The sequence below is a fragment of the Bubalus kerabau genome, chromosome 10 (genome assembly GCF_029407905.1).
Source record: "Bubalus kerabau isolate K-KA32 ecotype Philippines breed swamp buffalo chromosome 10, PCC_UOA_SB_1v2, whole genome shotgun sequence".
Classification (NCBI taxonomy): Eukaryota; Metazoa; Chordata; class Mammalia; order Artiodactyla; family Bovidae; genus Bubalus; species Bubalus kerabau.
In genome coordinates, this window is record NC_073633.1 from 62,692,962 (window position 1) to 62,705,259 (window position 12,298).

Consider the following 12,298-nt stretch of genomic DNA (forward strand, 5'->3'; position numbering starts at 1 on the left):
TTTGTTGTTGTTCAGTGGCTCAGTTGTGTCCGACTCTGTGACCTCATAGACTGCAGCACATGAGGCTTCCCTGTTTTGCACCATCTCTGGAGCTTGTTCAAACTCATGTCCATTGAGTTGGTGATGCTGTCAAACCTACTCATCCTCTGTCATCCCCTTCTCCTCCTGCTTTTGATTTTTCCCAGCATCAAGGTCTTTTCTGATGAGACGTTCTTCGTATCAGGTGGCCAAAGTATTGGAGTTTCAGCTTCAGCATCAGTCCTTCCAATAAATATTCAGGACTGATTTCCTTTAGAATTGACTGGTTGGATCTCCTTGCAGTCCAAGGGACTCTCAAGAGTCTTCTCCAACACCACAGTTCAAAAGCATCAATTATTCAATGCTCAGCCTTCTTTATGATCCAACTCTCACATCCATACATGACTACTGGAAAAACCACAGCTTTGACTAGACAGACCTTTGTTGGCAAAGTAATGTCTCTGCTTTTTAATATGCTGTCTAGGTCGGTCATAACTTTTCTTCCAAGGATCAAGCATCTTTTAATTTCATGGCTGCAGTCCCCATCTGCAGAGGTTTTGGAGCCCAAGAAAATAAAGTCTCTCACTGTTTCCACTGTTTCCCCATCTATTAGCCATGAAATGATGAGACCAGATGCCATGATCTTCGTTTTTCGAATGTTGAGTTTTAAGCCAGCTTTTTCACTCTCCTCTTTAATCTTCATCAAGAGGCTTTTTAGTTCCTCTTCACTTTCTGCCATAAGAATGGTGTCATCTGCATATCTGAGGTTATTGATATTTCTCCCGGCAATCTTGATTCCAGCTTGTGCTTCTTCCAGCCCAGCATTTCTCATGATGTACTCTGCATAGAAGTTAAATAAGCAGGGTGACAATATACAGCCTCAATGTACTCCTTCTCCTATTTGGAACCAGTCTGTTGTTCCACGTCCAGTTCTAACTGTTGCTTCTTGACCTGCATACACATTTCTCAAGAGGCAGGTGAGGTGGTCTGGTATTCCCATCTTTTTAAGAATTTTCCACAGTTTGTTGTGATCCACACAGTCAAAGGCTTTGGCATAGTCAATAAAGCAGAAATAGATGTTTTTCTGGAACTCTCTTGCTTTTTCTGTGATCCAGTGGATGTTGGCAATTTGATCTCTGGTTCCTCTGTCTTTTCTAAAACCAGCTTGAACATCTGGAAGTTCACAGTTCACATATTGCTGAAGCCTGGCTTGGCGAATTTTGAGCATTACTTTACTAGTGTGTGAGATGAGTGCAATTGTGCAGTAGTTTGAGCATTCTTTGGCATTGCCTTTCGTTGGGATTGGAATGAAAACTGACCTCTTCCAGTCCTGTGGCCACTGCTGAGTTTTCCAAATTTCCTGGCATATTGAGTGCAGCGCTTTCACATCATCTTTTAGGACTTGAAATAGCTTCACTCTTTGTTAGTGGATATAATTGAATTTGGGCTGTGGTATTAGTTTTTGTAGACATTAAAAAATGAATTCTTATCAAGGATACCTTAAAGCAAGGACCCGTCTTTCTTTCTTTTCTTTCTTTTAATACTAGATACTCTGGATGAATATTTTGAGTATGATGCAGAGGAGTTCTTGGTCTCTCTGGCCTTGCTAATAACAGAAGGACGAACACCTGAATGTTCTGTTAAAGGTCGGACAGAAAGTTTCCATTGTCCTCCAGCACAGTCCTGTTACCCAATAACTACAAAACATGAATGTAGTGACAAGCTGGCCCAGGTGAGAATTGTGTGTTGAATGCATTTTATCTGCCTTTTATATAAATTAGTTTAAATTCTGTCATCACCTTTATTACAATTATAACATTCACATTTAAGTAAAAAATTGGTTGCACCATAAATAAAAAGTATAGTACATAGCTTTCCCATCATCAGGTAAGTGCGCAGCCAATTTCATACCTTTGTCCACACACATCAGATTTAAGATGATCCTTGTTAACTATGAATTAGATTTCATTAGTTTTAGTCTCAGCCCTAGTTCATCAACTTTGTGTTCTTGTTTATTTATTAGATTTATGTTCATTATTGTTTTCCCCACGTTAATGGGAGGATGCCTTTGCTGTCATTAATGTTTCTGTATAATACTGTTAAAAATATTTATTTTGGTATGTAGCATATAATTTGCTGTAAAGATAGTTCTGCTAGTTAGTTTTTTAAATGTAGTCCAAAATTTTAAACTTCTAAAATCTTGTCTATTTTGAGTGTTTAATGAAAATGAACTTTTAATATTTTGCTCTTAGACTGAATCTTTCATCTATAATTAATGATATCATTGACAGATGAGACAAGGCTGGGCCATCTTGAGGCCTGTCAGACATTGTGCATGGCAGTTATTTTTCCACAAAATAGAGCAAAGATATCCTACCACAAGAAAATTTGCATCATAATTGTTGTTAGCTACTAATCCCCACACTCTGGAGTTAATAGTGCTGATGCATTGTTTAATGAGGAAACCTAAATAGACTGACAAGGCTGAGGAAAGCCCTTGAATAGACGACTCATTTTCATACAGATGTCTCCTTTACAGTTATACTTTTTGAATTGAAATATAAAATTGGATGGGCTATTGAGCCATTTTACTTATCTCCATCTTCTCCAAGTGTCGCCAAGCCAGACGAACTAGGTCTGAGGTCGCATTGTTGTGGAAGAATAACCTTCCAATCATGGTGGAAGTGATGCTACTACCAGACTGCTGCTACAGTGATGATGGGCCCACCACTGAAGGGATTGATCTAAATGATCCTGCTATTAAACAAGATGCATTATTATTAGAAAGATGGATATTGGAGCCAGTTCCTCGACAGTAAGTTGACCTGAGTTTGAAGTTGTCCCTGGTAAATTCGATTTTCCATTACTTTCTATCAATTACTTTAATGTCTTTGAATCCCTCTATTTATGTAGTAAAATTTACCTATTTTGTACTTCTGTGACTTCAAGTGACACTTGTAAATGTACTCCCACACTCTTGAAAGCACATATCCTGAGTGATATATTTACCAGTTTCTTTCTAAAATTCAGTCATTTTATACTTGCCGACATTTAGATGATGCTTTTTTACTTTCCTTAGGAGTGGTGATCGATTTATTGAAGAGAAAACTCTCCTGTTGGCTGTCCGCTCATTTGTGTTTTTTTCTCAATTAAGTGCTTGGCTGAGTGTTTCTCATGGTGCTACTCCACGAAATATTCTTTACAGGTATGTCTAGGGCAGAAAAAGAACCATGCATATTCAGCTACAGTGGTTAACTACTGAATGGTATTTGACCTTTTAAGCAGTTTATTTCCTTCATTTCTAAATGTAAGTGGATAAAATTTACTCGTTTTTCTCAAAGCAAGTTAGAGAAGTTTAGATATGATATGACTCAATATGAGTTTTGCTTCTTGGGTTAAATTTGGTGTAGAGTAGTTTTCAGAGAACTTTTAAGCTTACTTTGTAGAACCAACAATGAATTCATACCACCATTATAAATAAAGTGGAAAAACTTTCTGGGCTGCTGAATTTTCACAGTGGTAAACCTACTTAATTTTTAGATCTTGAAAACTGTAAACACACAAGCTGCTGAACAGCTGTCTTAACTGTCTCTTTAGGCAGGTAGCCATGAGATAGAGAGTATGTCTAAATCACCTCACAGAAAGCATATAATTATAACAGAATTAACTGAATTCATTTATTTAGTAGCAAATGGAAAATTCCTTTTTTCTGTTTTGACAACTAATTTTGAATTACACTATTTTTTAACTTTAGTGCTTTACTACTATAGTGTTCTTAAAAAGAAGATTGTCTGTATTGCAGGCATAGTCTATTTATTTATGTTGGTTTTGTTAGAGTGACATGCATGGTAAAGTAGATTAAAATAAAATCTCAATAGTAATTAGTGCAAACAAAGGTAAGTATATGACTGTTTAAAGTTTTAAAAATAATATATAATAATGATATGTTTTATAATCCATTGATTCCATTTTTTTCTGTGTGATTCTAGAATCAGTGCTGCTGATGTAGACCTACAGTGGAATTTTTCACAGACTCCAATTGAACATGTGTTTCCTGTTCCCAATGTTTCTCACAATGTGGCCTTGAAAGTCAGCGTTCAGTCCTTGCCCAGACAATCTAATTATCCAGTTTTGACCTGTAGTATTCACACTAATATTGGCCTTTATGAGAAAAGAATTCAAGAACACGAACTTAAAACCCATCAGCACCGAAATTCTACAGAAGCAGATCACTGTAGTACAGACAGTTCACAGCGTGTTTGCAGCAAACAAACTTGGACCATGGCACCTGAAAGCATAATATTACATGCAAAAAATGGCACAACTCCAGAATATAGTGCAGCTGTCAAAAATGTCAAGCGCTATCCAGGCACTGGCAGTAAATCTGACTATGGAACATCTCAAGGCAATATTTTAGGCTTCAGTAGTATAGGAGAGAAAAAGTCACATGAAACATCAGTGAGAACTTTAAAATCATTTTCAGTGGTTGATTCCAGTGACTCTAGTCGCCAGAGTTCCTGGCAGTCAGTTGGTGAGACTAATCCTTTAATAGGCTCTTTAATTCAGGAGCGGCAAGAAGTTATTGCAAGAATAGCTCAGCATTTGATTCATTGTGATCCAAGTACTTCCCATGTTTCTGGACATCCACTTAATATGCAAGAATCTAGTTCACTTAATTCAAAACTTTTCCGTATTTCACAAGAAAATGAAAGTGTAAGAAGATGTAAAGAAACATTCTCTGTCTCTTTTGGCAGTCCAGAGCTCACCTCTTCAGAAGACACCAGTGAAGGGAAGATTCGAGTAAAACCAGAAACTCCTCGAAATGACACTTGCATCTCTAATGGTCTTCATTCTCGTCAGTCTGTTGGTGAGACTAATCCGTTGATAAGCTCTTTACTCCAGGAACGGCAAGATATCATTGCAAGGATTGCTCAACACTTGGAGCATATTGATCCAATGGCATCTCACATGCCCCGGCAGTCATTCAATATGCAGGACTCCAGTTCAGTTCCTTCTAAAGTATTTAGGAGTTCCTATGAAGACAAAAATTTATTGAAGAAAAACAAGGATGACACCTCTGTTTCCATTTCTAATACAAAATTTTCCTTGTTAGATGACATCAGTGAAGGGAAAAACTTCATATCTAATAAATATTTTAGTTCTTTTAATTGCAGCAGTAAAGTCAAGCCTTCTTTGCAACCTCAAATAAGAAGAAATCTGTATAAGGACAATCCTAGTGAAATCCAAGGTACATTTCAGCAGACACAGAACAAAGCTACTGGTTTAATGAGCCCTTCAAATATATCTCACTGCAAAGAAAATAACTTCGATTTGACAGTCAGGTTAGAAAACACATGTTCTGAGTGTCAATTTAAGAAGCAAGAAATTAACAATGAAATTGATAAAGAGCATTCAAATTGTAACAGTATTGACAAACAGATTTGCACAAATAAGTATAAGGACAAAATAATAAATGAAAATTATAATCCAGAATCTTTTATCAATCACCAGTGTGATAATTCAAAAAAAAAGGACTCGAAAGTAAAAGTTACTGTGTTGGAAATGTCTGGATATCTGAGTAAACATGAAAATGAGTGCTCAAATAAAGACCCAAAAAGGCCTAAGCCATGTGAACAAAACACTCAACTTAATAGTATAGAAAATTATCTCATTAAAGATAGTGAAGGTTTCAAATGCAAAAAGCTAGACCAATTAAGAAACGAACAGGATAAGAAAGAAGATCCGACTGATGAAAACTCTCAAAACTGTTCTCAGAGAAAGAATATAAAAGACTGTTTGTCCACATGTGAACGACTGAAAAATAAAGAGGTGTTGGTAAGTAATATATAACATTTCAAATATAATCCTCAAATATTTATTATGGTTTGAATTTTGTTTACAGAAGATCTTGTTATAAAGGCCCAAGGTGCCCGTTGTCTATAGAGCAGACTATCTGGCTACAGAACTAGTATTAACATCCTTATACATAAACCACCCCCTTAAGAGCAAATGCTAGGTAAATTCTTCCTCTTGTCCTTTTTTGTTTATTTCAATACTGGAAACAGTTGCTGGAGAGTAAAAAGGAGTCAGAAATGAAACTTGTATTATTAGTTAAATGTGTTATTTGTTAGCAACTCTGGCCCATTATGAGCAGAGTGCCCATTGTGTTACGCCTCTGCTCAACTAAGGAATATCTAGTGAAATCACTGATCGGTGGTCAAAATACCTACATTCCAGTCCTGACAAATTTGGTCCTTGAGTGAAGCTGAATAAATCACTCACTTCTCAAACTTCCAGTCTCCTCAATTTTAAAGTAAGAATGATGAATCTCTTTTGCTTATAGTTGTGGTAATAATTGTAGATTTTTAAACATTTTTTAAACTTTTACTTTACTACATAAATCAGACATACTTAAGTTAGTTCCATTTTATTTGTCCACCAAATCACTTTTTAACTTTAGAAAATTATTATTAGACTTAAATTTCCTTTGTTTCTCTAAAAAGCATTACAAATTTATATCTCAGTTATATGGAAAACTACTTAACTGCCTTGATCCAAATCTGAATGACCTTGGTTCATCTTCTTTATCAGGCAGATTAGTCTTGTTGGACATTAGAGTCTTAAAATTATGCCATGTTGCCAATTGCTGTTTTTCAACAGAAGATTTCCTCTCCTCTAACACATGGGTTTAATCAAATTTCAGTTTCCAATTTACTAAAACGTTAATTGTCATAAAAACCTACCCTGACCTTAAGAATACTAGCTTTTCATGATCCTTTCTGGTACGTTATAGGGAGGCTTACTTTGACCATGGTATTTTTCAAGCCACTACGATTAGTTTTTTTCATGTTCTTACTTTAAATATCCAAGAAGGCAATGGCAACCCCCTCCAGTACTCTTGCCTGGCGAATCCCATGGACAGAGGAGCCTGGTAGGCTGCATCCATGGGGTCACTAGGAGTCAGACACGACTGAGTGACTTCACTTTCACTTTTCACTTTCATGCATTGGAGAAGGAAATGGCAACCCACTCCAGTATTCTTGCCTGGAGGATCCCAGGGATGGGGGAGCCTGGTGGGTTGCCATCTATGGGGTCACACAGAGTCAGACATGACTGAAGCAACTTAGCAGTACTTTAAATATAATTGTATAGCCTTTGCTATGGAGAAGGCAATGGCACCCCACTCCAATACTCTTGCCTGGAAAATCTCATGGACAGAGGAGCCTGGTAGGCTGCAGTCCGTGGGGTTGCGAAGAGTCAGACATGACTGAGCGACTTCACTTTCACTTTTCACTTTCATGCATTGGAGAAGGAAATGGCAACCCACTCCAATGTTCTTGCCTGGAGAATCCCAGGGATGGTGGAGCCTGGTGGGCTGCCATGTATGGGGTCTCACAGAGTCGGGCACAACTGAAGTGACTTAGCAGCAGCAGCAGCAGCCTTTGCTATGTGCCTAGGCACTCTTATGAATGTTTTATACATGTTGGCTTACTAAATCCTTTCACTACGATGTGAGATTAGGTGCTGTTACTAATTCAAGTTTGCAAATGCAGACTCTAGGCCTGGAGAGATTATATAACGTGCCCAAAGTAATAAAGCTAGGAAATGATAAAGCCAGGACCCATTAGTTCTTTCTGGTTTATATTCATGTGTTTTCATTAATTTTTGATTTCTGAGTATGCTGCTGCTGCTGCTAAGTCGCTTCAGTCGTGTCCGACTCTGTGCGACCCCATAGACGGCAGCCCACCAGGCTCCCCCGCCCCTGGGATTCTCTAGGCAATAAGACTGGAGTGGATTGCCATTTCCTTCTCCAATGCATGAAAGTGAAAAGTGAAAAGGAAGTCGCTCAGTTGTGTCCGACTCTGAGCGACCCCATGGACTGCAGCCTACAAGGCTCCTCCATCCATGGGATTTTCCAGACAAGAGTACTGGAGTGGGGTGCCATTGCCTTCTCCCATTTCTGAGTATAAACTTGCATAAATTCTTAAGAACTAGTCTATTTCTTATATCACTTCAAAAACATGGTACTGTGACTGTGTTAAGTATATTTTAAAATTCACATTTATATTCTTGTATCATGCACTACCTACCAAATTATATTTTCTGAGGAGGGCTCTTGCTATTGACATAGTTTTGTATTCTAGAATATTGTACTAATTTTTTTTTAACTGTGAGAAGTTGTTTGTTTTTTTTTTTTTTTTTTCACAAATAAAAGAATTTAATATTAGCTTACTAATGTTAGACTAAGTATAAAATACATTGACCTGGCATGCTGCAGTCCATGGGGTCACAAAGAGTCGGACACAACTGGGCAACTGAACAACAAGGCATACATTAGACATACTTTCTTTATTTGAGTTCATTCAGCATCTTAGAAAAAACTCTTGAACTCTGTTTTCTAATTAAAGTGTATATAATTGTGTGTGTATGTGGTCTTCCCTTGTGCCTCAGATGATAAAGAACCTGTCTGCCACTGCAGGAGATGCAGGTTCGGTCCCTGGGTTGGGAGGATACCCCAGAGAAGGAAATAGCAACCCACTCCAGTATTCTTGCCTTGAAAATCCTATGGTCAGAGGAACCTGGCAGGCTATAGTCCGTGGGGCCGCAAAAGAGTCAGACACGGCTTAGCGACTTAACAACAAATAATGAATATGTGTGTATAGATAGGTTTATAGGTCATTAACTTTACCACCGAGGATGTAATAACTCAGTACATAATAAGAATAAGTCTAAAAACAAAAAACTTAAATGTTACTATTAAAATCTAATTCTTTTCCTAGCAGAGAACTATACCACTTAGACACTCAAGTGTCTGGCAGAAACATAATTTTCATTCCTTGGATGGAACCTCAACCAGAGCCTTTCATCCTCGAACTGGATTGCCTCTTCTTTCCAGTCCTGTAAGTGTTTTTCTCATATTTTTTTTCTCTTATTATGTAAAATGTTTGCAAATAATTTTATCAAAATTTTAATTGAAAAATTTTAAATTTAAATACTTCAAAATAAATTTTTAGTGGGAAATCATTTTACTTTTTGATATCCTTAATAGCTAAATGTTAATATGGAAAAAGGAAAAGTGGATAAAATGAATTTATTATGATTATAAAATTTCTCTGAAATTCTTAATGTCCAGCATATTAATTCTTACTAAATGTAAGGAAAATAAGTGTCAATGTATTCTTTATAAATAGATGTGTGTTATAGTACTGAGCCTGGTTGACACCACCAGCTGAATCATCTGGGATTCAGATTTGTGGCTGTCTTTGACTTAGGACCTGTACAATTAATCATCTTATTTTGAGATATAGAGGTTTCCCCTTTCTACATTTACAAATAAATTTATAGATCTGAGTGTGATGGTTAAGAGCCTTGTTTTGAAGTCACACCAACTATTCTCTAGCTGTGTGACGTTAGTTGAGAAATATTATCTCTCTGAGCCTCAGTTTCCTCATCTGTAAAAAGGGAATGATAATGTCTGCTTTAGCGTTGGGAGGATGATTAGTATCATTCCTGACATATGGTAAGCATTTGATAGTCACTAGTGCTGCCATTTCAGTTAAACTAGAGTTAAGCTGTTATTTTGCTACTAATGTAAAATCATTTTTGTTTTTATGCGAGTTTTTAAAGTAAAGGCAAAGCATATGTTTAAAAAATAATTCTTGAATAAGAGATCTAGATTTAGATTGTAGCTAGGACCTTAGATATTTGTTTTAGAGAAGTTGAATTCCAAACAATATAAAATAATCCCAAATATTTGGCCTACCTTTGAGGTGCTTTCAAAATACCCAAGTGATCAGGAAAAAAACTTGCATTATGCCAGTGTAAAGACCACTACGAATTCCGTTCAATATGGTGGACTAAGTTGATACAAGATCCTTCCTCTTTCCTAAAAACAGAAGTACTGGATAAAATATAACACAACTTCTAAATACATAATATAGTGTATGAGCAGGAAAGATACATTTCCAAATACTAACTAGGGGTGAATTAATTATGGCTTTCCAGAATATGTAAATCTAATATAGTGCTAAGGTTTAATGTTCCTTCTGGGTCAGGAGTCAGGTCTATACTGATCATAGCTGAGACCTAAAACCAAACTCCATAAAGCCAGAAACAGAAGAGGACTGCCATTCTAGAAATGGGAGAGAGGAGGGGAAAAAAAATCACCTATTTAATTAAAAGGTACAACAGGAAGGTATAGATTAGATGGGAGAAGAAGTCCCCCAAAGAATTTGGACCTAAGCCTGAATCACCCCAACGTAGGGGGCTCCAAATTTGTGCTATATATGAGAAAACATGAGATTATCCCATATCTATAACCCATGGCACCAAGGATTTATTTTCAACAATATCTCCTGCTAAAGATGATTTCAGGGGAATTAAAATTACAAAGCACCTTAAAAGAATCAACAGGAGAAAGAAGTAAGAGAATTTATATTTAGGAATCTTGTTATTAGAGCAGCATGAAAGAGAATTAAAAATAATTCTTTGTAAAATTTTCCAGGATATAAATGAAGATAAAGACAGGGAACTGAGATAAGAGCACATGTGGAATTGGAAAAATAGAAATGAAAAATATAATTGAAGTGTACACATATGTGCACATACCCATATACATGAATTAAATGGTGGACTGAAATCATCTGAATAGAGATTTAATAAATAGATAGACACATGTTAAGAAAGCACCTGGAATAAAGTGCAGAAGGAAAGATAGATGGTACAGTATGAAAGTGGCCTGGAGGATAAAATGAAATGTTCAATATAAGCCTAGTAGAAATTCCAAAAGGAAGACTAGATGGAATAAAGAAAATGCAGTATTAGAAGAAATGAAAGTAGAAAATGTTCCTGAATTGAAGACATGAGAATTTGGATTGAATATTTCACATTAAGTTCTGACTCCAAAATATAGCATGGTATACTTGTACAACTCTTAAAAATATTGAGATTGTTTAGACTTTCAGTATCATCTGTTTCTTAATCACAAATTAGACCAATCACTCAGATACTTTAATACATATTTAACTTTAATTTTAGAGACAAATTCATCTAACCTGCATGTTGTATGTGATTTTACCTTTTAATTTACACTGGGGTCTTTGACTTTTAGAGTATTTTGAGCTAGTTGGTGGTTTGTCTTAAATGTAATTTGGTATACAATAGTGATTGAAAATCCGGAATAGTATTTTTCAAAACTATTCTCTGTGAAGCCCCAGCCAGGGTTCTTAGAAATGTGCACTGGAGTAGGGATAGGTAAAGGAGCAGTGGAGTTGCTAGGACCCCAGGCTCCCATCACCATTTAATTCTTTTCCGCCCTTTTATTATAAAGCTATAAATCATTTATTGCTACCACATTCAATACAGAGGTATGTAAAGTAAAAAGTAAAAATCTAACACATGTATACCTGTGGCAGATTCATTTTGATATTTGGCAAAACTAATACAATTATGTAAAGTTTAAAAATAAAATAAAATTTAAAAAAAAAGTAAAAATCTTTTTCTATATTAAGATTACATGTAAAATTTGGTTTTAGAGAAAACTGGTTCTGATTCTTTCTTTCTTTATTTGACTACACCAGGGTCTTAGCTGTGGCATGTGGAATCTAGTTCCCTGACCAGGGATCAAACCCAGAGCCCTGTATTGGGAGCCCAGAATCTTAAGACACTGGACTGACTACCAGGGAAGTCCCAGGTCTGGTCCTTAAAAAGTCAAAACCTAGGGAATTCCCTCGTGGTCCAGTGGTTTGGACTTGGCACTTGCACTGCAGTGGCCCTAGTTAATCTCTGGTCAGGGAACTAAGATCCTGCAAGCTTCGAGGTGTGGCCAAAAAAAAAAAAAAAAAAAACCAGTAAAAGTGCTTTTATTAATCATTTGTTTATTTTTTAACTAGTTAATAAAATGAAGACATAGGGACAATATGTAATAAAAAGGGTGATTTTAAGTACACTATTAAGAGAGAAGTATTATTTTTAAGATATGCTTAACTTTCATTTGAAATTTGTTTGATCAATTCAAGAAAAAAATACAGTCTTTTGAAATTCTTTTGAAACCTAACAAGTGATTATTTTAACCTTAGGTTCCTCAAAGAAAGGCACAATCAGGTTGCTTTGATCTGGATTCTTCATTCTTGCATCTGAAAAGCTTATCATCTAGAAGGTATTTATCTTAAAATTCATTTGTGTATATGAAATAGTATTACACAAAATTCTAGCCTTTCATAGTAAATGATGTTGATTCTGAAAATCAAAATTTTAACAGGAATCTTATTTTTCAGTTTAT

General features: G+C 36.1%; 1 protein-coding gene across 19 annotated transcripts in view; it reads left to right on the forward strand.

Annotated features, from left to right (window-relative positions):
• ATOSA (atos homolog A) overlaps positions 1–12,298 on the forward strand; it is an 80,932-nt gene that overhangs the window by 51,689 nt on the left and 16,945 nt on the right. For 17 of the 19 annotated variants that reach the window (XR_008699376.1, XM_055537921.1, XM_055537930.1 and 14 more), the window contains 6 exons: positions 1,566–1,750; positions 2,631–2,833; positions 3,098–3,223; positions 4,008–5,853; positions 8,799–8,918; positions 12,096–12,175. Coding sequence is in view for 18 of the 19 variants with exons in the window: in XM_055537921.1 (XP_055393896.1) it covers positions 1,566–1,750; positions 2,631–2,833; positions 3,098–3,223; positions 4,008–5,853; positions 8,799–8,918; positions 12,096–12,175 (2,560 nt within the window). In the remaining variant the exon portion in view is untranslated. The remainder of the gene's footprint in view (positions 1–1,565; positions 1,751–2,630; positions 2,834–3,097; positions 3,224–4,007; positions 5,854–8,798; positions 8,919–12,095; positions 12,176–12,298) is intronic. The other 2 variants (XM_055537936.1, XM_055537925.1) reach the window with 2 other exon arrangements.